Source organism: Bactrocera latifrons, unplaced genomic scaffold (assembly GCF_001853355.1).
Source record: "Bactrocera latifrons isolate USDA-ARS-PBARC rearing strain unplaced genomic scaffold, ASM185335v1 scaffold_918, whole genome shotgun sequence".
Taxonomy (NCBI): domain Eukaryota; kingdom Metazoa; phylum Arthropoda; class Insecta; order Diptera; family Tephritidae; genus Bactrocera; species Bactrocera latifrons.
In genome coordinates this window covers 40,316-67,510 of record NW_017537621.1, presented here as the reverse complement: position 1 = coordinate 67,510, position 27,195 = coordinate 40,316, and the positions used below count along the sequence as shown (strand labels likewise).

Sequence of the window (27,195 nt, the reverse complement as noted above, 5' to 3'; positions counted from 1 at the left end):
ATAAAGTATAATTAATTAATAATTTTATTCGAAAATTGGCTTGAAAGTGCGAAAATCGAGTTATAGGATATAAAAATCCGAATTCGAGTAAATTTTTTTCGAATGAGTTACAGAATAGGACCCCAGGTATGAATTGTCAAGCAAACGATGAAAGTGGTATGTGACAAAAACACAAGAATGGGTAGATGCCACTTGATCGATTGATTTAAATGTAATGAAACGGCATCACCATGAATAGAAAAAGTCAATAGGGTATGTTTAATGTATTCAACATTTGTTTAGACGTTGAAAATTTTTTTGAGATCCATACTGCTTTGTTTGACACTTGGGCAATTAGTTCGCTACATAATTTTAGCCAAAGGTTATTTACATCAAATTGTTTTAGTTTTCTAACACTTTTATGGAGCAAATCATAACTTTAAATTGAATGTGATTGTTTAATAACTTTTGGAATATTCCTTTTTTTCTAATATAGGCGACTGAATCATTTGTAGCCCTAGGCAAAAATTTATTGCGAAACGACTAACTGAAGCCCACATATTCACATCTAAACTTGCATAATGAAGATATGGACATCGGAGCACACTTTCAACCACCCATGGGAAACGGTTACACAGGCAGCATGGCGAAAATATCCTAATCCGATGACACCATCTATAATTGGGACAGATGTTGTAGAGCGTAGAGTGGTAGACGGAGTGCTGCACACACACCGCCTTGTTCAGTCGAAGTGGTATTTCCCAAAATGGACAAATTCACTGATTGGTACTGCCAAAACATGTTTTGCAAGTGAACGCTCTACTGTAGACCCGGAACGTAAACAAATGGTTCTCAAAACCATTAACTTAACTTTCTGTCGGCACATTTCGGTTGATGAAGTCCTCTATTACGAACCACATCCAACGGATTCAAGTAAAACTCTACTTAAACAGGAAGCATCCGTCAGTGTGCAAGGCGTTCCATTGTGTCACTATATGGAAGATATGCTAACATCCACTATAAGTATGAACGCTGGCAAAGGTCGTCAAGGTCTTGAATGGGTAATTGGACGAATAAACGCAGAAGTTAAGGGTATTGCCGAGTCTGCTGATGATTTCTTAATGAAAACAAAACACTCATTAGATGATATGACTGAAAGTGCTCGTAAAAGTATGGATGAAATCAGTGTGCAAGCTGCTAAAGCTGCAAAACATATTCACATATAATAGATGCGATTAAAAACAAGAATTTCGGAATATTATTATTGGGGGTGTCTAAGCAAAAACGCTACTGTCACAAAATCGAGCACTGAGTTCTAAAAGAAAATTTATAACTTTATTAAAATTATAATTTTTAGAATTTGTTATATTTTGAAAAAGGAACTAGTTTTTATTATACATATTGAGGTGTTTTGATTAAAGCATGTGTTCAATGTATTACATATTCGGGTTATGTGATTATTAGATTAAAAATAACCTCTATGATCCGTGAACATCCTATGTATGGTTATTTGCTTATTTTTACACAAACAGCTGTTCATTGTTTACCATTTTAGTTCAATGAAATTCCTACTTATAAAATGCCTAAACAAAGTTTAAAAAGCACAATAATCGAATTTAAAATAAGTTCTGCTATTCAGAAAGTGGACTTTATAGAAGGTATGTGCATATTAAATAATCCGAATTTTAAGGGTTCAAAAAATTCTTTGTATAAAATTTGCAGATATCTTGCGCCCTGAACAGTGTTACAATTCAATGGATGAAGTCCTAGATGAACTGCTAGAGGATATAACATTAATCATCTGTAGTAGGCGGGGAAATGGACTACATGTTCCGAAATCTATTCATTGGCAAGAAAATGTTCTGTGTTGCTTTGACGATGGAAGATTTTTACAAATGCTGCGCGTCAGCAAATGCCAATTCGCTCATCTCCTAGAAATATTTTCTAATGAAATGAACGATTAGGTTCATCGGGTGAGTGTTTCTCTACGTAAAATCGCTATAACTTTTGGTGTGGGAGATGGAGGTACATTGACCAATATCACCAAAGGAGTTTTCGGCAATTTTGAGTAAATTACCCCGATTCATTCATTGGCCTGGACCGGCAGAACGCCGGAAATTTGTTTTCCAAATATTCTGCGAATTATCATATTGCATTGGATTAAACTGGCCGAAAAGCCGAATAAAAATCATGAAGTGTATTTTTCTCTGCAACGAATAGAGTATATTCAGAGAGAGTATCAAATTGCAAGTCGTATGTGACCATAAGCTACGCATATAACATGCAGAAGTGGGCAATCCAGGAAGCTACCACGATTCTAAAGTGTTTAGGAAATCTCACAACTAGCTTGTTTAGTGGAGAAGAGTGGATTGCAAGTGATTCTACGTATAAGTTGACAAAACATTTAATAACACCATAGCATTAAATCATCATGAAATTAGGCGAACTAGATGACCGCGTTTGATTCTGTTAATCATCATTTTTTTTTTATATTTATTCCTTATGCACATACATATATACATATACATACTTTCAATTAAAATGAGTGAAGCAATAATGGCAAGGAATTAGCTGTCAGATTCATTATCAAACAGAATCGTACATGTTCATCATCGTAAAGACCTATTCGTATATAAAATATTGTGAAGTCGGATTGATTTTATAACAATCGGTTTATTCGTTTTTATAAGATTACGTCGCATCTGATTTTTCAAAGCTTTGTTCATCCATGTTACAAAACCAAAACACGGGATCAAAACACTTCTTTCATTTAAAACCTATGATTTTATCATGGTTTAGCATGATTTTATTCAGTCTTGAACACGAATATCTATTTCATAACACTAATAACAATATAAATGGATATTACGATAGTGTAATTGTATTACTGTGTTATAGTGAGTTTGCAAATAGTTTGTGAATATAGATTTCTTTCATTCTTGTTTATTCACCGCGTACCAAAAATCAAGAATGATAGAACTCTTCTTCTTGTTACTAGCTGAATATTCATTAACCAGTATGTAATGTAGATATTGTATAAGCCTAGGTTTATACAATGATGTAGATTCTGCTTATTTATATCACAGTCCTGCATTTAATTTATTTTGTATGCAATTGCCAAGTTATAATGAAAATATTTTCATTAATTTGTTATCAGCATCGATCTTTTAAATTAAATAGTATCGTAAGCGAAATATGCAAATAAGGTATTGATAATCGCTGGACTGACATACAATTTTAGTTTTCTGTATTTGTTTTGCTTTTGCTGATAACCTCTGAAAAAAAAATTACAACCTAAACATACCATATGTGTATGTATATATGTATGTATAACAACATAGTTTAATATTGGGAGGTGCAGACATAAATTTATATTTAATTGCCAGTTGCTGTGAAACAGCGCGTCATAAAGGTATCGTTCTGTTGACTTAACCGCTTGATTCGGTTATTCTACACGTGTCATTAAGAAAAATATTGACTGAGTAATTGTCGTCATGCCGATTTTACGCTATTTCTCTTCGAACACATGGAGCGAATCGCATAAGTCGAGATTACTGAAACAATTGCAACAAGTAAGTATAATAAGACACTTGTGCTGATATTAAATTTTTTCATGTTAAATAATTAAGGGAGTATTTACTCACACAAAGTTGTGCTGGGATTTCGGGGTTAAAATGGGTATTAACGGATAGAGGAGGTCCTCCAGATCTAGAAAATATATACATACACTTGTGCTCATATAATTAAGTCACGCCACTATTATATGAAACTATCATCCAAGCAAATTTTTTAGTACAGAAATTAAACTTATTTTTTCAAAGAATATAATAAATTTTAATTCAGTCCTAAACAGAATACTTATACATATTTAACTTTTAGCATACAAAATATTGCGTTCAAGCCTTGTTCATTTCTCAGGTAATTTTCCCGTCTATTTAAACAATCGGACCAACGCTTGAAGGCGTGAAGCAACCCACACCACCACCGATGACCCATCATGTATTTTTTTTTTTTATTGTACTTCGTGTTAAGTTCTTTCCAAGGGAGTCGTCTTACATATAGTTTTCTATCATTGCCGAATACTTGGAATTTGGATTTGTCACTCCAGACTACCAAATTCAAGCATTTAGAGTCCTTTCAAATATGGTCTTTAGCAAACGCTTTTCGGTTTTCTATATTTTTTTCGAAACTTTAGGTTTTCGTCTCGCTAAGCGACAATTTATTGAATTTTCTTACAGTCGTCTTCGTACAGTTTGCGCTGATATTTGTACATCATGGTTCCTCTAATTGAGCAAATATTTCTGTGGAAATTAAAAATGGATCCGATTTACTAAGCCTAACCAGGATCTTGTCATCAAAACGGGTGGTCTTTTTTGGTTTTCTACCCCGGAAATTTTTTTCATAAAATTTAATACCGCTAAATAATTATGTATGTGAGCACAGTTTTACTGGAAAAACGTAAAATTTATAAAAAAAACTCTCCGAAATGAAAATATTTAAATGCGATGTAAATCGCCATTATTTCTACGATAACGGAACGTTTTTCTCATGCGATATACATACATACATGTAAAGGTTATAACATACAAAATAAAATTTTTTTTTAAATATTGTAAAAAAGTACTGAATGACTTAATTATATGAGCACAAGTGCATACACATAGTTGCCCTTGACTTATGGTATTTGAGGAATATATAAGTTATAATGAATTTTATACTTATGTTTTTAAATTTTTTATATTAAATAGCGCATAAATATCTTTGATTCCATATCTAAGAGTCGTTGAAATCCATTTATTTATACAAAAGGACAATGATTGCAAGCAACCAAAAAATTAGTGTTATAATATTTTGTAATCGAATTGAAAAAAGTAAAAAAGGAAGGCCATGCCACCAATACAAATCCATTATCGTGTGATGAGTAATGTAAAATCTTTCAGAATTTTTATTATCCGAAGGCCTCCAACTCAAAAAGGAGTTCAAAGCGAAGGTACTGAATACGCCCAGATGAGTACAATTTTAAACAGATTCTTCCTCATAAATAATACAATTGCTAAGTATTTGGAATAGTAGAAAAGAACTACAACCAAATACGCAGTGAAATAGATTATAACTGGCTCAGTAATCAGTCGTTGAGTATGTATTACACCACGTGCATTCCAAAAGACTGATGACACTTCTCAGAATCAGTTATTCGTTGTTTTTGTTGGATTATGAATTTGCGAGAACCCACTGTGCACAAAGCCTTCGCCTCTTTAGAGCATCATTGTCCTCGGTGCTTATTTCGCCTGTTTCCAGCTGAGATAACATCTTTTCAAGGGTGAATTTTTCTGAGCCCAAATTCTACAGTATTTTCCAAAAAAAAAAATGCTTCTTAACACACGAAATGCTTTATGATAAATTTTTTTGTAAACTAACATAAGTTTCTTCGCAAAAATGCTATATCTCATTAACTAATAGAAATCATTTAGATGGTGGTAGTAGTATTACCTATGTATCAACCACAGTGAAGCGTGAACGGGTCCTGTAGTGGTATGTAAATATACAAAAGTCATCTCATGGTCTCCGTAATGCTATCATATACATATAACCATGTTTCATTGTCACATATTTCCGCAAAAATTTTGTTTTAACAGCTTCGTTAGGATGTCTACTTTCATTATACGAGTAGTCCTCGGTGCCCATTTCATTCTCGTAGTAAATGACTTCAGTAGTTGATTTCCCTGGTGCAGAGTCGAAATAATGTTGATCAATCCAAATCCTGTCTTCAACAAAAAGCAATACTTTATAGACACACGAAATTAATTTTGATCCTTTTGTTGTAAACTAACACAATACTCATAAACTAATAGTTCGATTGCTGTCAAATTTGTACACGTATCTTCTGAAGGTAAGGGCTGACTAAAAATTATTCGATTCATTATTAGTTGTACCATCATGTACTTATCATCATACAACATTTTCAGCCCAACTGTTATGCAATACGAAATAAGAAAGTTTTATTATACCATGAACAGGGGCTTGGTGTTAAGAGTATCAGGAATTTTGAATCATCAGGAAGGAAATGGAGATCCATGTCCGTTCGTCTGGTTGAGTGTACGCGAACTAGTTCTATTTCTAACCGTAATTTTCTATCTTTTTTTTATGTATATTTAAAACCATTAGCTACAGCGTCTTTATGAAGCATAAAGGTTAAGGTTATTATAATATAATATAATTATTATATCATATAATGTATAAATCAATATTAAGTTTAGAATATAACTTTCATTTTAAAATTATACATTAATACCATTTACTTATTTTTAATAGATATCTGGCAATATTTCATCATTAGAAGTTGAAAAATGTTATCATGTGGAGTCTACTTCTCATATTGATATTGATACAAAAAATATATATTTATTACGCTGGTTATTTAAAGATCCACAGGCTAATATATCTTCGTTGAATGACAAAAGCCTTTTGGTAACCTATCCTCAGACGTTTCTCATTGAAATTGGCCCGCGCTTTAATTTTTCTACTGCATTTTCAACTAATTGTGTGAATATATGTCAAAATGTTGGTTTAAAAAATATAGTACGCATAGAGATGTCAACGCGCTATCTTATTGGATTTAATTCAACTTCATTTGTGACACAAACCATAAAATCAGAACTTATTGATTTCCTTGGGGATCGCATGACCGAATGTGAATATACTAAAGAAAATTTACCATTAAATAGTTTTAATGAACAGCTTCCTAAATGTAATGAGCCTTGGTATCACGTACCTCTTTTAACTGTTGGGCGACCAGCTCTAGAGAAAGTGAATTTTCAATTAGGCCTTGCGTTTAGCGACTGGGATATGGATTACTACATGTATCTTTTTCAAAAGGTTCTAAAACGGGATCCGTCTACTGTGGAACTCTTTGATTGTGCTCAAAGCAACAGCGAACATTCCCGCCACTGGTTTTTTCGAGGCAAGATGTTAGTAGACGGACAACAAAAACCCGAGTCCTTAATAAAAATGATAATGAATACTCAAAAATATAGTAATACTAATAACACTATAAAATTCAGCGACAACAGTAGTGCAATACATGGCTTTAAGCATAAATCAATACGACCACAAAAATGTTATGAGCCCAGCTGTGTTAAATTGGTAAAAACTGAGTCAGATTTAATTTTCACAGCAGAAACGCACAATATGCCGACAGCAGTTGCACCTTTTAGTGGAGCTACCACAGGAACAGGTGGTAGATTGAGGTGAGTACTAAAAATAGTACTACATATGTATACTAAATGAGTACAGTGCAATAATATGTTATGTGTTAGGGTTATAACAGCACAAAAATAATATTATTTTATTCTCTTGTGTTTGTGAGCAAAGCGTATACAAGAAAAAATATTTACTTTAACTTCACTGAAGCTATAATATCCTTCACAGCTGCATTTATGATAGTATACAAGGGAATAAAAAGATCGATATCTTGACTTTTATTGATCAGTTTGTATGGCAGCCATACGTTCTAGTTGTGTTATAGTTGTCTAATTTGTCCAAATATTGTAGTGTTGTCCTGGACAATAATCTGTGCAAAATTTTTGAAGGTACATTGTCAAATAAAAAAGTTTTTCGTATAAGGACTATGTACCTAAAGCATGTGTGCGAAAAAATTCCGAAAACCGTTAAAGATAATATTTTTATTTATTACGAAAATTCACGTTCTGTGAAGAATGTCGCCCGGAAACATAGAGCGCTACAGACTGCAGGCAACATATGCTTCAATAACTATATCCTTAAAAACGTGTGTATTTTAATATTTGACATATGTCTGTTGCGCTCAATGTGTTCCGTCGTGTGTTTCGGCCGATTCACTCAATTTATGGTCACCATACGATCGTATACAAACGAACATCGATAGCTTAAATTGAAAGCGTACAAAATACAAAAATAAAAACTTGAAGAGTTTCAAGAGCTGTCATTTCATCCAGAATAAACAACGATTTGGTGTGGTTTGTAATCCGGTAGAATTATCGGTTCACATTTCTTCAAAATTGATGCCGGTGAGAACGTAATCACGCCAGTCGAAATGCTCGAACGAGTAATCGAAAATTGAACTAAACGAATGGAACAACTGAGACGTAATGCGGCCAACTTTTGAAAGAGATAATCTTCAAAAAATAAATGCCATAGAATGCTCTTTCGAATGGTAATAAGCATTCCCCATTAAATTTGATAATTATGTGTTTTTTCTTCAAAGTAGAGAACCTCGAAGTATATCTCCCTTTTATAGAAATGTTTTAGTTTTTAGTTCGCTATGGTGTATCATAAAAATTTCCTGAATGAAAATGGTTCTGTTTTTTTTTACCACATGAACAAATCTCTTGCCAAGCCATAAATTTCGATTATATTTTATATTATTTATATGTATAAATTATATTTCCTGAAATTTTCCCTTTACTTTACCTTTTCCAATTGCGACATAAAATTGTTTACTTGAAAGCTGTTTCAAATCAGTTATGGCGTTTTGGTGCTAGGCTACATACATCTTTTTTGTAATTGTTTTTTTCGGAAACATTAAATTTGCAAACCAATTCTTTGCCTGAAGCATTTCAAATCGCATTAAATTTCTTAATCACCTTTCCTTGGATTTCTGGGAATTTTGCACTCTTTGGTTTACCAGAACCAGCTGATCTCTCCAAACGTTGTTCAAATCTATTTATAACATCGTATACTAATGATTTGGTGGCATTTGCACCTTTTTTGCAATTGCATTTTTTGATAACTGTTAATTTTGTTTTTAAGTGTAGAAAATAAGCTATCTTTATTAATAACATCATCTTTTAAAATAAATTTGCACTTGGTACGAAGAACAATAAACAAGGAAATGTGTAATGGAAGAATAACGGAAAACCAATCACAACAAATACTGCGGCCTTACTCTAAACATTTTCGAATTATTTCATACGAACGCCTTGCATTGAACCCACCCTCAGTAACATTTTAGACATAACGCTACATACCAGTAGAGATGCATTGGTAGAGAACTGGAGGGTGTTAAGCACACCGTCATTGACTGACAATAGGTACATCTTACAAGAGACTTAGACTTAGAGATTCTTATACGGAAATTTATCCAGGATTGTTGTTTTGTCCTGCGAGCTAAGTTTTTGTAGTTTCTAAAGACATCTTTGCACTCGTTCTAACAGTCCTCGCTTTCCGGTAGGACCGTTTGAAAACTTCAACCAGGTGGCGAGGCTCAGGAAACTATTATCAAAAATCTCCTCATCTCTCGGTATAATTTGCAAGAATAGCGGAGAGTGAAAGCACAACTGTGAGGACTCGTTATAAGACCTAATCAGTGTGTACTTTCCTGTCTGCAAAGTCTCGCTAAGTCTGAGCTAAGAAGGGAATATTGTTATAAACCCTTCTGAATGGATCACGGAGAATAATGACTAATGTCCGAAGTTTAGCTATGTGACGCTCTAAAGGAGAGAAGCTAGGGTAACCTTCATAACGAATGAAGGTGGAAACAATCCAATCTACTCGAAAGAGTTTCGGACTATAAACTTAACTTCCTTACTGCTGAAAACGGTAGAGAAAATATTGGACATGTACATCAGGGTCTTAGCGCCACCGGGAAGAGAACTGTAGGGCGGAGTGCTGTCTCCGCTCCCATGGACATAAGTGGTAAATAAATAAATGAAAATTCGAATGCAAAGCCCCAAAAGCTAGTGGCATATGTAGACAACATTGGCATCTTAACCTTCTACCGCATACAACGCCATATATGGTTTTGAGATTTGTTGCATTTGGCTTTGCACTAGCAAAGTGATGTAGCGGAACAAATTTGTAATGGTAGTTTTCTTTGGACAATTCTTTGTTGATATTTCAGATACTGTTTGATTTTGATAGGTTTTGCTTCTTGTTTTCGTTTATTTTGTGAAGGTGTCTCACATGAGTAACGCTAAGTGTATTTCGCGGTGTTTTGGACAAAATTCTTATCATAAAAATTAGGACTTTTCTCGGAGAAAAAAATTATTATTCGAAGGGAAAACATAGTGTTCACACAATAAAAATACAAACCGATTGGATGGTAAGTACTATAGACACGCTTTTGTGCAAAATCGGACAAAGCCATACATGGCCTTTCATGCAGTACGTACTATTTTTGCAAAAACTGACAAAGCCATATGTGGCCTTTCATGCAGTACATACTATTTTGCCTTTCATGCATTTTAGTGAAATTTTTTCAGAAATGGATGCAGGATCTTTTTATGGAAATTTAAGATATGTAAATGTAGTCGATAATGGGCTCCAAAGCGACGATGATTATATATCCGAATAAGATGAAGAAGTTGTTGGAGCACAAGTTTCTGGCCAGGAAGATATATATATACCGGAGACCGATGAAAGCAGTTCCAAAGACGTATATGACGAGCCTAGTAGCTCAAACGCAAAACGCACTAAAAAATCGAAACCACCAAACTGGAAAGAAAATAACTTGCCCCCGTATTTAAGTGAAAACTTTCCACTTCAAGGAGAATGGAGCTTCCAAGTTTTATCAATGAATTAGAGACGCAAGCGGAGTTCTTTAAATTTTTCTTTGACGACGATTTGATAAACTTTATAGTTGAACAATCGAACATACTTGCGCTGCAAAAAGACATAAATAAGCCGGAAAATATTACTAAGAGCGAAATAGAGCAATTTATAGGTGAGTTCAGCGTAAACACTGTGGAGAAACTTAGTGAAAATTTGTATTCAGGCATAGTCGTATACATGTCTTTGATGAAATTACCATCGTCGAGGCATTATTGGGATACTATAGTTGGCCAAGAATTTGTACGCACCATCATGAGTTGCAATAGGTGGGAAAACATTAAACGCCTTTTGAATTTCAACAACAATGAGGATATGAAATCGCCAGGTGAAGATGGATTTGACAAGCTGTTCAAAGTTCGACCACTTCTAAATAAAATCCGTAAAAAGGTACTGCTCATACCAAAAGAGGAGCAACTGGTTGTGGATGAGCAAATAATTCTCACAAAGTGCCGACATCATCTAAAACAATACATTCCGGCCAAACCGCACAAATGGGGTTTCAAGAATTTTGTTTTAAGTGGAGTTTCAGGATTTAGCTAAGATTTTGAAATATTTGCTGGAGCACAAAGTGATAAAGTGAAATTACAAAATTTTTTTTGGCAACTGGTTTACCAGCCCCGGTAAGTGTATCTCATGAAAAGTGGTTTATCGTCTTTGGGTACGGTAAGACTTAATCGAGTCCCTGACTGTAAGATGTCGACGGAAAAGGAATTGAAAAAGTTGGGGAGAGGCAGCATGGTGGAGAAGGTAACTAAAGTCGACAGGATCAAACTTGGCCTCGTTTCTTGGTTTGACAATAAGGTAGTAAATATTCTTTCAACTTTGGTTGGAACCCAACATATAACCACAAAGACATGATTTAGTAAAAAAGTTTATTGAAATTCATTCACCACAGTCTGTCGACGTTTACAATAATTATATGGGCGGCGTAGACTTGCTTGATTCACTACTTGATCTTTATATATATAATTCAGTTACGCACTAAGGTTTGGTACAAAAAGATTTTTTTCCACATGATTGGTATGTGCCTTGTAAATTCTTGGATCTTGTGGCGCCGTAAGTCAGGGGAATTTATGTCGCTATTTAATTTCAAACTTACAGTGAGCGAACATCTTTGCAAGGTAGAAAAATTCCGAATACGAGGGCGTCCAATTGCATCAGTATCAAACTCTTCATCTCCGACAACAAGCAGAGAAGGCACCAAAAAGAGTAAGCGTCATAACTTTCCTTTGAATTCTATACGTACCGACTATATTGGACACTTTTCGAAATGCATGAAGAATAGATAACTTTGTCAAAATAACTGCTCATTCCGTTCGTATACTTTTAGTGAGAAATGTAATATATTCTTGTGCTACAATGACAAACGAAACTGTTTCACACGCTTCCACACTGAGTAAATGTAATACACTCCAAGCAACTTTGTATGCATAGAGAGCCATATATGGCGGCTTTTATTTTCTGGTAAAATATGCATTGTAAAATATTTTTTTCTACAAATATATGTAAAAGGAGTCAAAATAAACGTATATTAGTGGAGTTATATATTTTTTTTTTCATAAAGAAGATGCCATGCGGTAGAGGGTTAATAAAGGGACGGTGTCTAAACACCAGTAGTAGTATTAAGACCACCACTCTCACGAATGTCCAGAATTTTGGTCTGGGGTTGAATCCGGAAAAAAAACGGACCAGTTTGTATTTGTATAATTGGTTAAGAAAGTTGAGAGTGAACATAAAAAAATATGATTGGCGTAAAGGTATGTTAGCTACGCGCAACACATTAAACATCATCCTCGAAAGTGGAGGACGGAGTTGGTGGGGGAATATACTGTCCTTGTTGCCAAACCACTGTGGTATATTTCAAGCAGAGGAAAAGCCACAGAGATAGCCTCTAAGCAGACAATTCGAAAGTTAACATCTACGTAGACAGCCAAGCAGCAATCAAGGCAGTAACGTAAATCGGCCAGAAGTGTCTTGGAAAGCAGGGCAGCCGTGGAGACTCTTGCCAGGGATAATCACGTCAACTGGCTGCCAGATCATAAAGGCATCGGTGGCAATGATACAGTGAACGGAATTGCCAACAGTGGTGTACGGCTCTCATCCGATAACGTGACCGACATTGGTAAACCCATTCATTGTCTATAAGACGAGCTATACAGGAGAGTGGTAAGAAAGGGTAAAGTTAGATGGAATGATCTATCGGAATGCAAAACTGCAAAAGTTATGTGTAAAACGGTAAATCAAAAGTACACAAAGTTCGTACTCACTCTTAACAGAAGAGACTGAAGATACATGACTGGAACACTCGCTGGTCACAGACTGGTGGCAACATACGGCTACAGAATAAGGCTGACAGTTCGAGAAGACTGCAATAAATATCAAGAGCAAGGCACCAGCGAAATAATAGAGCATATCTTTTGCACTTGTCCTACACTAGAAAGACAACGCTAGACGAGGGAAAGGCGAGTCGTGCTCGGGTGGCATGCTTTGCGTTGGGATGAACATGCCCACAATACTTTTTGGTAGAATTGTTAATTGGATTTTAATAAACTCATAACAACTTTAGCTGAAATCTCTGAAAGCGCTATTGTGTAATTAACTGGCGAATTAAGCGATAGGCATGTGTACGAAGTTCGTCAGTATAACTCAATTTATATTCAAATTGTTAACTATAATTTTTTGACAGCGCATAAAAATTAATATCTAAATTCATTAGGTATGCAAAAATAACAACTGAACCTTTAGTAAAATATTGATTTTGTCATTTATATTTTTTGTGGTTATGTTCGTGGTATTGATCATTTATTATATATCTTTATTTAGGGATGTTCAAGGTGTGGGACGTGGCGGTTTACCTATAGCTGGCACTGCTGGTTATTGCGTTGGTTGTTTAAATATTCCAGGTTCGTAAGTATTTTACATGTCTTAAATTATGTGTACATATATGTATGTAAGTATATCAAATTAATTATAGGAATAGTTTCATTTACTAAATGCGAAGCGATGCATTATATTAATATATATGTATGTAAATTATTTTAAATATGTATGTATAAACATTGTAATCAAGCTCTTCCAAATACTTACTATACAGGATATACACAGACATACGAGAATAATGATTTTGAATATCCATCATCGTTTGCCAAGCCACTTAAAGTTTTAATTGAGGCAAGCAATGGAGCATCCGATTACGGCAATAAATTTGGCGAGCCTGTAATTGCTGGTTTCGCTATTTCTTATGGTCTTGAGAATCGGGTTGGTGAACGCCAAGAATATGTTAAGCCAATCATGTTTAGCGGTGGTATGGGCATAATGGACTCAACAATGCGTCAAAAAGTTAATCCGAAAAGAGGTAACCAATTAAATTTTCTGGAAAGTTTTGAGTTGTTTGACTTACTTGATGACTTGAAATTTGTAGGAATGTTACTAGTTAAAATAGGCGGACCAGTATATCGTATTGGTGTTGGAGGTGGTGCTGCGAGTTCTGTAGAAGTACAAGGATACAGTAATTCCGATGTAGACTTCAATGCTGTTCAGCGTGGTGATGCCGAAATGGAAAATAAACTTAATCGAGTTGTACGCGCCTGCATAGAAATGGGCGATAAAAATCCAATATTAGCCATACATGACCAGGTAACTATACTATGTTACGATATTATAAATAGATACATTAAATTTATGGTATCGGACATTATAATATTTCTTATTAGTAGAAGATTGAACATGTTTTCCAAATTATACTACTAGGGTATTTTTTGCTTTTGGTATGTACTAATTTGAAGTGTAGTATAGTTAGTTTTTAAAATAATAATAAATGTTTGCTTAAAATGAATAAATAAAGAAAGAATGAAGATATTAATACTGCCTAGCTCTTCACGCGGCATTGATCGCATTGGATCCCTTAAGTATTTAAATAAATAATAAAGGGTGATCTATTTCCAGGTTCCCTACATTGAATGATACTCATGACGTGTTGCTCCAAGCCCTAAATTGAAAGGGGGGAATGTTCCCAAAGGCTTGAAACTTTACATATCCTCGCAGGAAAAAGTCGCTCAGTGTGATATCACACGATTTAGATAAACAATCGATCGTCCTAAAATTTTAAATTTTCTGCTCACTGAAGGGTTCTCCCAATAAATCTGTTGATTGATACGATGTGTGGAAAGTGGCACCGTCTTGTTGCAACCAAACGAGCTTCAATTTTAGGCATCAAATGGAGATTTTAGCGGCCCTACTCTTGAATCTATTTAAGGGGTTAGGGGTAAAAAACTTTTTTTGCATTTTCGTTAAGTGTGATATCTTAAAAATATTCTCTGAAAATTTCACATATCATGTGGTACAGGAGAGTGTACGAAATTTTTTTTTCGGAATTTTTTGATGATATCTGTCAGAGAAATGGCTGGGTGAATGAGATGCATTTTTTCACTGGTGTTTCTGCTATACTAATTGATATGATTTGCGTATTTTTTTGAATACATTGAAAATTGATAACATTATAGTTAAATTATGCTGTTTTCAAGGTAATATATGTAGTTAATGTACACATAGGAGTGATTTTACGATGCTTTACGAAACGTTGTGAGTACCCCAATAATGTGCGCATACTGCATTTTTGTACATACATAAATGCATATGTGCTTATGACATTACCACACAAATAATGCATACACAAGGCAAAATATAAACATATCTGCGTACACATGTAAATATATCGCCCACAAAAACTACACAAATTTTTCTACAAAAACAACAATCTTCTCAAATAGCATCAGCAGCGTCACAAGTCAATATGGCAGACAAATAGCCGAAACCCAAGTTTGTAGAAAAACACACAACAACAAAATTTTCATTGATGAACGCAAGCGCAGTTTCAACAGGCAAACTCGCTTCATTCATATAAGCAACCACCTTCACATCTCCCAGAGCATGCCTTTGCCTATAAGCGTCTTTTCGCGACGATGGGAAACGCTAAACTTCATAAATAGAACAAATTTCTGAAGTTTGCTTTATAAGGGAAAACTGACAACCCCGCAAACTCGCAAAACACAGGAAGCAGTGACAAAAGTGGCAACATAGTTTTTGTTGACTTAAAATATTTGTCATTTTCAAAATATTTTCCGTGACTCGCAAAAACTGCGATATGTATTCACGCTCATATTAAACACACATATTTACGCTAGTTTGTAGAAGAAGCTGTTGGAGCGACAAGGGAAGCGGTAACAATCGGCGATCATTAGCTTATTTTTCGGCTCAGCCCGGATTTTCTACCAACAATACAATGTTGTGACTTTGAAGTCGCGTCGGTCCTTTGACAGATTGACTTTTAGAATATGAAAGCAAAAAAAAAGTGAGCTTCGCCATTGGTTGTCAGTGTCAACGAAAATTTCGCATGAAGCATTGAGTGTACATGTTTACATACATATGTTGCATGTAGACAAATTTACAAACATTATACGTATGGTCAGGGTTTTCATTTACTACTTCGTAGCAGCCAAATTTCTATAATTATTGCTATGCTATCGCTACCGCTCTCACTTTGTTGGGAGCCGCAGCATAGCCTTAGCATAACAATGTAAAAGTATGTGCTCTACTCTGTTCCGAGTTTTGTTAGGTAAAAAACTATAGCTGTAGCGAGAGCAAAAAATTAAATGCTGCGCTATGCTCTGGAAAAAATTGGGAGCAGTAGCAGAGCGGAACTAATGAAAATTTTCATGTGCTAGAGCTCCCGCATGTGTTTGTTGGTTTTTTAAGCCAAATCGGTTCAGCTGTTCTTGAGTAATAAATGGTGTAACGACTTTCTTTTATATACTATATACATTTGGGGTAGTCTATTTTTGTAACACCTACTTTACATGCCATAACACGATGAGGAATAGTAAAAGAATGATAACCGCGTTTTTAGTTTTTCGATTTATTTCAAAAACTTCACGCAGAATTTAAATTGAAAAAATTCATATATGCGAAGAAGAAGAAGAAGACAAAGTTCGATTTAGAAGCAATAAGACTATTTTAAGTACAAGACAAATACATTTTTATAGTAAATATAAGTTTTAGTTCATTATTTAATTCATTTTGATATTATTTGAGATAAACTTAAGATTTAAACTATGTTCAGATTTTCAAAAAGGGTAAATTTCCTGAATAACTTTGATGGCTCTTTCAGCGCAAATATTAGATCTTTTTAAATTCAGAATGGCAGAATCTTCCTTTACCCAGTGTTTAAGAAAACACTYATGCGCAGTTTCGAATTGCTTAACGGATTTTTCCAATATTTCAAAATCATTGTTATGAAAACGGTGATCCGAGAACCAAGCATCATACCATGCGCTGCATATGAATTGGCAAAAGTTGTATTCCGTGTTCCGGTATTAGTATGAACGTTAAAATCGCTAGAATAGCTCTAGAATTCCATCGAGCGTTGCTGAGCGCTAGTAAAACTCTAAATTTTATGTATGTGAACTTGTTGTTTAATACTTCATTAATCACATGCTTCAAAATTAAATCTAATACATGATGTTGGCATCCAATATACTGCGGTGGTTACAAATGTTTTTCCTGAAAACAATTCTGCAGTAAACGAACAACTCCACTTTTAACCCCTGTATTAACGTTTGTTGTGTCACTAACAATAATTTTAATGGAATTCCAAAGGTTAAATTTATCCAATATATTCCTTATTCTTTAAAAAAGTTATAGAAAGTTAATTAATGCTCTACAAATATATTATTAAATAGAAACCTTCAAAAATTGACAAACTTTTCCGCATGGGCTGTTGTTATCATTGTCATTGCTGCTTTTGTTGAACACTTCGCATTTCTTTTTCTTTGAAGAGGAGCTTTATATTCACCAATAGGTGGAGATTGATTGCTCGACAGATTCAGCTGATGATGTTGAAGTGTTGACCGCCTCTTTATTTAAACACGAGATACTTTGAACATTTTTTCTTAAAAGGGCAGCTTTGGAGGGATGCACACAAACTGCTTTAGCTGTCGTGTACCCAACTTCTCCATTTGTAGTTGTTTGGAGTTCACACAACTTTTTGTCCTCAGTTCGTAGACAGACACCTTTTAAATCAGTTATATCACATAACTTGTTGAACGCCATTGTAACATTTCTGCCATCCGGGAATTTTAAAAATGTTGAGTAATCATTTAAAAGTTTTGTTGTCTTCCGTTGTGCAGCTATAAGTGTTATGCTCGGAAAGTTTAGTTTCGACCACAAGGCAATCATTTCGTTTGAAATAATCTGGCATCTTTTCTTTTTCAATTTCTCCGTTTTTGCTAATTCATTATACCTTCCTATAATCACGGTCTGTTTTGGAATCTTACACAATTCACTCAAGGGGTTTTTAATGTTATTGATTTCTCTTCTCTTTTTCTTAGATTTTTTAAATGTTATTAAATTGTTTTCCCATCGTTTAGATTTTTTTAAAACTTCAGCAGCACTTTTTTTAAAAGACATTGTTAATTAAAAAATACACCTTCACTCCAGCCGCCACGCACTGAATGAGAGACCGACAGCTAAATAAAGGCAACTGGCGCGACACTTATACGAAGTTTTAATCATTCATAAAGCATTTACTCAAATTTACCGTTTTCTATTTTTGTCATATGCAAAAATACGACGAATAACGGAAGAAGAGCAAAACTAAACAGACACAATGAAAAGAACATAATCTAATATGGTGTTTTTTCTTGGCATATGTATGAAATTTTCATACGAATTTTCAATTTAAATTCTGCGTGAAGTTTTTGAAATAAATCGAAAAACTAAAAACGCAGTTATAATTTTTTTACTATTCCTCCTTTCCTATTTTTCAAAAAAATTCAAAAAGTTATACCCCTAATATACATACATACTTGTAGATGGCAGAAAATAGCAAAAAAAAAGCAAAGGAAAAGCAGTAAACATATGTGGGAGCTGTAACACAGGAAAATATTCATTAGCTCCGCTCTGCTACTGCTCCCAATTTTTTGCTACCGCTACGCCCGAGCATAGCGTAGAATTTTATTTTTTGCTCTCGCTACAGCTATAGTTTTTTACCTATCAAAACTCGGAGTAGAGTAGAGCACATACTTTTACATTGTTATACTAAGGCCATGCTGTGGTTCATGAGAGCTAAATGAAATGTACGGGAGTAGCGTCGTTTTTCAAACGCTGCGGATGGTTTGTCATATTTGTTTACGTGCACACATAATTATGTATGATCACATGTGCGACCACTTGGTCTTTAAAGATGATATCAAAACTTTTAATGACTGAATCAAGTAAATGTATAAATTGATGACTAATTATCATAAACTTATATTAAAGTCAATTTAGGTAATAATGCGAACATTACTTTATAATATATTTTAAATGATTCTACGGAATCATCATCAAATTTAATCCAAATACATAAGTATATGCTTTGGTACCAAATATATATTGATCATCTATAAATTATATGCAGAGTCGTTTGCTCATAGTAAATAAGCGAATTTGTAAGCGTAATTCCTTAACATTTTAATTATCACTATTTTTCCCATTTAACACTGAAAGTGCTCAATTCTGCTATTCAGATATCGTAACTTTTCGCAGGGGTATTAGGAAGAGATGAGGGAGTTTCACCACGGACAAATTATAAGCGTGTTTCACCAGAGTTTTATATCAGAGGACTCGAAAATAACAGAATTGAGTATTCAGTATTAGAACAATATTTGTAGTTTTTGCGGGCGACATATTCACATTCATATGTATATATTTAGACTTAAGTGGGAATGTCATACGCACATATGTATTTATGTATGTGCAGTGCGGGCACATTATATTACTGATAAACGATAATATCGTGATTTGCATTTGAATTGTATTTACATATGTATGCTAATATGTAGATGAGTAGGAAAATTTAAATGATGAAATTTAATTTGCATACAATATTATTGTAATATATTAAGTTTTTTAGGATTTTATGATAGTATGTTACATATGTACATACATATAAAACATATCTACATACATATGTATAAGTACATACATATGTGAATTTATAATATATTATCAAACATATGAAATATTTAAAAAGTAGCATATCAATTAATATGATTGCATGTAAACGTATAAAAAATAAGCAAAAGGCCAACATACGTCTGTAATAGCAATGTATATTTCTGAGTATAATTTTCATTGAATGCTTAGCTCTGTTCACGCGCCACTGTCTTAATTTCTCCTTCTGAGCTTGCTGTGGTGAAACACGCTCATCGCATTTTATTAGCCAAAAATATTTTTACGTTCGCCGTACCCTAGAGAAGGTTCACCGCGTTGCATACACACATACACATATATTTAGTTATTTAAATAATGAAAATACCAGATAAAAATTGGAATTAATATATTCTCACTGAAACAAAGATCTTTATTTTTCTCCCAGCAGCGGTAAGAACTTAAAGATTCTTTTTCGAGGTCAATGTTTGATGATACAAATCAAACAGTCATATTTGTATTATTACGTAAGCATTTAATAAATAATAAAGGTTTGATAAGTTATATATTTCAATACATACAAACATATGCATTTATTTGCATTTTGCATATATTTCGTCAGCATTTTACATTTAGAATTACAAAATATTTTTTACATTCCTTCACAAATACTGTCAATCCCGGTTATGTGCCACAATCAAAGATACATATTTTGTGTTTTGTTAATAATTTAAATATAATATGGTACATAAGCGAGTGCGGTCACTTAAGCGAGTGGTACTGGAAACAATAATTGCTATGTATTTCAAAAAACAAAACTTGAGATGCAGCAATATACAGGAAGTTAAGGATTGGCACTTAAGCGGAGTACTAATTAACCGGGATTGACTGTACACATAAATCAGAGGAATATTTAACATTTTCTTCGAAACATTTCTTGACTTGAAAATCGCCAAATAAACTATGTTGTCAATTTTATTCTTATATATTTGAATACTTATATTTGCGGGGGTTTTACTTCTCCATTCTCATACAAATTTCAGAAATATATTCAATTTACGACGTTTAGCTTTTGCCATCGTCACGAAAAGACGCTTGTTGGCAAAGGCTTGCTCGGGGAGATGTCATGGCGTCTGCTCTTATGAATGAATCGAATTTGCTTTTTGAATGTGCGCTTGCGTTCATGAATGGAAATTTTGTTGTTATGTAATTTACTATTAATTTTGACTGCGGCAATTTTGCTGCCCATATTGATTTTTGATGCTATTTGAGCCGATTGTTGTTTTTGTAAAATAATATTTGTAGTTTTTGTGGGTGACATATGTACATGTGAACGCATATAAGTATGTATGTTGTGTATGCATTATATACGCTCATATGTATGTAGGAGTATATGTATGTACATATAGAGCAGCCCACGCATATTATATTAATTATAAATGATAATATCTTGATTTTAAATTGATTTGTACTTATGTACATACATATGTATCTGCGGGATAGATGCGTATGAAAGTTCAAATGCTAATATATATATAACATTTAGTATATAAAACTATTACTAAAAGAAACTATTATAAAGCAAATCTTATATTTATATTCCATCCGATATTTAAAAGTATAAATAAAGTAAAGATGTTACAAAGTCAATTCACAAATTCGCCTGATACGAATTCTCCTTTTCCTACACCACATGATTTTACATTTATAGTAACAATTTGAAAATATTTCTCCACACACACACATATATAGAAAAAAGTAATTACAGTTCAAGAGTTTAACTATATTGTGCTTTTTATAATTATATGTACGAATTAACAAGTATTATATTAATGTTTTTTGTAGGGTGCTGGCGGTAATGGCAATGTTCTGAAGGAGCTAGTAGAGCCTGGTTTCGCGGGAGCAGTAATATTTTCGAAAGAATTTCAATTGGGTGATCCCACCATAAATGCCCTAGAGTTGTGGGGTGCAGAATATCAAGAAAACAATGCACTAATTTGCAAGCCTGAACATCGTAAGATCTTGGAAGATATTTGCTCACGGGAGCGTTGTCCAATCAGTTTTGTTGGTGTTGTTACCGGAAATGGAAGAGTGACATTAGTTGAAAGTCAGGCTGATTTTGAACGCGCTTTGGAATTGGAGGATAATTTAAGTTTATTGGGTGCTATACCCTTTGATCTTGAACTAAAACATGTACTTGGCGATATGCCACAAAGGGAATACAAATTGGACCGTATTTCAGAAAAGCTAAAACCATTATCACTAAACTCAGATTTCAATAATTCCGAATGCTTGAAAACCGTGCTAAGTCAATTATCCGTAGGAAGTAAAAGATTCCTTACTAATAAGGTTGATCGATGCGTTACCGGTCTAGTCGCGCAGCAGCAGTGTGTAGGGCCGTTACACACTCCTTTAGCCGACTATGGCTTAACTGCAATTTCTTATTTTGGAAAAGAAGGCATAGCTACGTCTATCGGTACTCAACCTATAAAAGGCATCCTTAGCTCTTCTGCAATGGCACGTATGTGCGTAGCCGAAGCAATATCCAATTTAGTTTTTGTAAAAATCACGGAATTGGCAGATGTTAAGTGCTCTGGAAACTGGATGTGGCCTGCGAAATTACCTGGAGAAGGTGCTCGTTTATATGACGCTTGCAAAGAAATGTGTCAGATGATGAAGGAACTGCATATTGCAGTTGATGGAGGAAAGGATTCACTTTCTATGGCTGCAAAAGTTAACGACGAAACTGTAAAATCTCCAGGCACACTTGTAATTTCTACTTACGTACCGTGTCCAGACATTACCGTGAAGATAACTCCAGATCTTAAGGGCCCTTCTTTAGGAGAGCAAACAGCCCTTGTATGGATAAACATCGAAGGGAAGTTTCGATTGGGTGGATCCGCATTAGCCCTTGCGTTTTCACAGCAAGGAGACGAGTGCCCGACAGTTTTGCAAAGTGACATTCTTGTTAAAGCTTTCACCACTACACAAAATTTAATACAGCAGGGAAAACTTTTAGCTGGGCACGATATTAGTGATGGTGGGCTCATTATATGTCTATTGGAAATGGCATTCGGAGGATTATGTGGATTTCAAATTGACTTAACCAATGTAATGAAGATATTAAATATTGCTCATATCGATAAAGCAGCAAAATTAATTGGTAAACCAGAAGTGGCTGTTTTGTATGCTGAGGAATGTGGTTGGGTTATTGAGGTACCAATGAAATTACTGTCGGAAGTTCAAAATATCTACACGAATAATGGGGTTCCAAACTATTATTTAGGTTCAACAAGTGGTCTTGGTCTCAATTCGACATTAATTATAAAATGTCATTCCGAAACCATTCTTCATAACGATGTTAAAACTCTTTTTAAACAATGGGAAAGAACAAGTTTTGAAATAGAAAAACTGCAATCCAATCCAGATTGCGCTTTGGAAGAATATAATTCTTTGAATTATCGCTCTGCTCCTAAATATTATTGTAGTCTCGACTTAAATACTGAAATAAGTGCACTTCGGGCCACAAAAGTTGTAAGCGTTGCTGTTATTCGCGAAGAGGGCGTCAATAGCGATAGAGAAATTATGGCATCCTTAATCAAAGCCAATTTTGAAGTTCATGACGTTACCATGTCCGATCTGTTGTGCGGTAAGTGTGTTCTAATACATTTTGAGACTATTAAATTCAATTTTACTAATTTATTTCTTTGTCGGAAAAACAAATGGAGATATTTATTTCATAACATGATAAATTTGTGTAATTCTTGTGGGTTGAGAATACTAAATTTCTTTACTTGCATTTGATTATGTTCAAATTTTCGAACATATATTCTATATAAAAAAGAGTTGTGTAAGCTTATATCCTAAATTTTTATGACCATACTAAACATCGGCTAGCCCTGACAGACGAGCAAAATTTAATGGTGACAGACGACATAGTTATGCATTTACACAGCTGATTGTGTGATTTGTATATTCATTAAAAAAAGTGAAATAAAAATGGATAACAGGAAATTATGAATAGCAATTTTGGTATTTTTGGAAAATCAATACGAATTTAAATACGTTAAAAGGTAATAAAGTGCAATTAAAAGCAATACATAATTGTAACCCGAAAAAAATGTGCGAAAAAATTAAGAATATTGAAAAAATGGTTAGCAAACTGTGCGTTGTTTATTTTCTGCCATCTATAAATATTCAAATTAGTTTTTGTTAAAAAAAGGAGGCGGAAGATTTCAAGCGACATCTGCCAAACAATAGCAAAAATCAGCAATTTTTAACTAATGTAAAATTTCCATATAATAGGCTGTCAAAAAAGTCTTGCGGTATTTTTTTTATTGAATTTTCAATTGTTCATAAAATATTTTTTGATGACTCATGCCCAGCTCTTGACCGATGCTACGGCTGCTACTATGCCGGTCTCTTTCGCCCAATTCAGCGATTTTATCGCAATTTTCGACGACAGGCCTTCCGGAGCGTGGTACATCTTCGACCACCTCTACACCAGAACGAAAACGTTGTAACCATCGTTGTGCGGTGGAAATCAAAACTGTATCGGGTCCATAAACTGCACAAATTTTATTGGCGGCTTGAGATGCATTTTTGCCTTTATCGTAGTAGTACTATAAAATATGCCGTATTTTATCTTTATTTTGCTCCATGTTTGCAACGCTATAACTCACGAACGACTTAAAAGAAACGACAATCAATCAAACACGTGTTAGCGCGTGAAATGAACTTTCCAAAAAGGTATAGCATGACCCGATGCGACGAATAAATCTAGAATTACGTGCTCTCAGCGTCAATTAGCGAAAATACCGCAAGACTTTTACATATACATATATGTATACATTTATGTATAAACAACACATGTATACATTTATGTATAAAGATTGAAAATTCGACGGTGATTTTGCGAAAAAGACGTCCGTTAGAACTTCTGCGTTTCATTTTTATATATACTTGTATGATAATAGTTTGGAAAAAAATCGCAAAAATAAAAAAGTAACATATTTAATGATTTTTTTTTAAATTGTCCCACTGTAAATATGACGATGTTGATTCTATGACGTCAACTGTTGTCGAACCTTGAATTCTGTGAATGTTGAGCACAAATGTTATGGATATGAGAGTAATGAAACTGAATTGACATAACGCAATGTCCTTAAGTTTACAATAGAATCATATTGTAGTCCGTTAATTTAAGTTCAGCAAAATACGTTCAATTTCTATTGAGGAAAACGGCGGTTAACAAACCTCTGTTATTCTACTTTTTTATATGTCATCTCTGTCTTTGCAGGAAGAACTTATTTGGATCGATACCGTGGCATCATATTCCCCGGAGGCTTCAGTTATGCCGATACTTTGGGTTCTGCCAAAGGTTGGGCCGCCAATATTATGTTTAGCGACTTACTTTCTTCGCAGTTTGAAGCATTCAAACGACGCCAGGATGTCTTTTCGTTGGGAGTGTGTAACGGCTGTCAACTCATGGCCTTAATCGGGTGGGTGGGCAATGTTAGCATGCTTAATAGACACGTAATTGACGTGCCGGAAGTTGCGGTTCTTCACAATAAATCGGAACGCTTTGAATGTCGCTGGACAACAATACGGGTTGAAGATAGTAATTCAATAATGTTGAATAAATTAAAAGGTTCCATTTTGGGTTGTTGGATATCACATGGTGAAGGCAGATTTTCGTTTCGTACTACAGAAGTTTTGAATTCATTGAAATCAAATCGATGTGTTGCTATAAAATATGTGGATGATAAAGGGAACGCTACTGAAGCATATCCAATGAATCCCAATGGAAGTGTTGATGGAATTGCAGGCCTTTGTTCAGAGGACGGGCGTCATTTAGCCCTCATGCCACATCCCGAACGATGTACCGCCATGTTCCAATGGCCTTATGTTCCAGCTGACTTTAAAATTAATTCCGTAGAAAGCCCATGGCAAATCATGTTTAACTCAGCCTATGAATGGTGCACTAAATAACCAATTGTTTACATTCGTTCTATTTTTTTTTTTTTTTTAATATCTACATATAATATACTTGTATTTCGTAATCTCTAAAATATTGTTTATTGAAAAGAAAATATACATTGCTTGTTTCAATATAAACCATTCCTTAAAAGATCAATGTATATTTAAAATGCTATAGAACATAATTTTTTTCATTTCCCAATTTTTGTTAGTGTCCGAAATATTTATATTAAATGTGATATAAATTCGATTTAAACAGACTAAATTTAGTATATGTATGTATCAGGAAAAAATCAACCATAGAATCAGAAATCATTACATTAGGGAAATTGGGATCATTAATTTTTAGCGCTAACTCACATAATTTTTAGCAAGCCACGTTCACTTAATTTCATTAAAATGTCACATGTAGTATATTCAAAGTAAAAATTTCGAAATCACTGTAAAGGTGCTAAAGGAAGGTCGGAAAAGATTGCTGTAGTTTATGGCATTAACTGATAACTCACACATTCACTTAAACGCTGTAGCGACAGTAATAATTTGAATTTTGATTTCATTTTGACAGGATATTTGTTACAGCGTATACTATCCGATAATGCAACAAAAAATTATTTTTCGAAAATCTCATACTGAGACGATACCTTAACTCCTTTAATGTACTGCACAGATTAGCCGATATATACGGTATAAAGTCAGACGGAAGTTCCAACATTTTATTATTTGGGGGTGTTGTGGAATCCAAGACAGAATTGCTTAGCTGTCAGAATTGCAAACCAATTCTGATTTTAAATGATGTCACAGAATGTGATTGGATTTTCGTCTTTTAGAACATACGCAAAGCCAATATTCGAACCAGCTGTTTTACTAATGAGACAAAACTTGCAAATGAATACATTTGGAAGTAATCCTATTCAAGTTTTTAACGAGTTCCGAATTAAAAAAAAAAAGATTTTAAGAGAACATTTATCGAATGAATAAAGACGCATTTGGATGTTAAATTACGTTCATTACGTTTTCTTTAAGGGGAGAGCCTGCTTTAGAAGCTTTAAAAATTGAATTCTTCTTTACTAAATCTCTTTAAAAATTATCTAAGAATATTACCCCAAAGTTATAGATGGGAATTCGAAGTATTGTCGAAGCTAGAAGGGAAATAGTGACCGAGCGTCTAGCAGATACATATATGAGCGCTTGGGCAGAAAACGAAAGCTTTGACGCGCGATTTCTCGGTTTTTCAGTTTTACGATTTCTCTTAATTAGCGGATAAAAAAACTAAACGTCGTATGGAATTGCGGTAAAGTTTATTATCTTTGGCATTAAACTATCTTCTATATAAACTGAAATATACTAAGAAATTTTAAATTTGAACATATGTTTACAGTAGACAAAAACCACTCTTTTTCAAATCTTAAAAATTTTAGGATTTTACACTTTTTTTTGATATTTTCCCAATTTAACTTGAACATAAATTATTAAAAAATATAAATCTGTTTGAATTTTTTATATCCGATAGAAATCGCGACCTGCATCCTGCCCGCCGTCTGGTAAATGCACATACGATAAGCATCTGGCAATTGCTTTTCAAAGGAAAATTTAAAAGATTTCGTATCAAAAAAAAAAAAAAAATTGCGGATGATGTTTAAATATATAACTATAAAACCTAGAAATTTCGATTTTTCTAAGCCT

General features: G+C 34.1%; 2 protein-coding genes across 5 annotated transcripts; both read left to right on the top strand.

Moving 5' to 3' along the window:
* The first annotated feature begins 268 nt into the window (after positions 1–268).
* LOC108977591 (protein slowmo) lies at positions 269–1,227 on the top strand. Its single transcript, XM_018947333.1, has 2 exons — positions 269–361; positions 476–1,227. The coding sequence occupies exon 2, from the start codon at positions 561–563 to the stop codon at positions 1,203–1,205; it is 645 nt and encodes a 214-aa protein (XP_018802878.1). The 5' UTR covers positions 269–361; positions 476–560; the 3' UTR covers positions 1,206–1,227.
* A 320-nt stretch (positions 1,228–1,547) lies between these two features.
* Positions 1,548–25,743, top strand: LOC108977590 (phosphoribosylformylglycinamidine synthase). Of its 4 annotated transcripts, none has more exons than XM_018947330.1 (9): positions 1,548–1,637; positions 1,702–1,952; positions 3,366–3,551; positions 6,292–7,226; positions 13,390–13,469; positions 13,661–13,921; positions 13,988–14,202; positions 21,379–23,182; positions 24,833–25,743. In XM_018947330.1, exons 3-9 carry the CDS (start codon positions 3,474–3,476, stop codon positions 25,522–25,524), a joined length of 4,065 nt encoding a protein of 1,354 aa, XP_018802875.1. In that variant the 5' UTR covers positions 1,548–1,637; positions 1,702–1,952; positions 3,366–3,473; the 3' UTR covers positions 25,525–25,743. The 4 variants fall into 4 exon arrangements, with proteins under 4 accessions (XP_018802875.1, XP_018802874.1, XP_018802877.1 ...); XM_018947329.1 differs by having other exon boundaries at positions 1,702–2,876; XM_018947332.1 differs by lacking the exon at positions 3,366–3,551 and having other exon boundaries at positions 1,702–2,876; positions 6,856–7,226; positions 24,833–25,740.
* The last annotated feature ends 1,452 nt before the right edge of the window (positions 25,744–27,195 follow it).

What these genes read in the sequence shown, in the direction of transcription:
- LOC108977591 (XM_018947333.1), top strand. Translation starts at nt 561, where the DNA reads ATGAAGATATGGACATCGGAGCACACTTTCAACCACCCATGGGAAACG.
- LOC108977590 (XM_018947330.1), top strand. Translation starts at nt 3,474, where the DNA reads ATGCCGATTTTACGCTATTTCTCTTCGAACACATGGAGCGAATCGCAT. An exon ending in TACTGAAACAATTGCAACAA is followed by an intron (nt 3,552 to 6,291) that starts GTAAGTATAATA and finishes TATTTTTAATAG; the next exon opens with ATATCTGGCAATATTTCATC. An exon ending in AAAAGTTAATCCGAAAAGAG is followed by an intron (nt 13,922 to 13,987) that starts GTAACCAATTAA and finishes TGAAATTTGTAG; the next exon opens with GAATGTTACTAGTTAAAATA.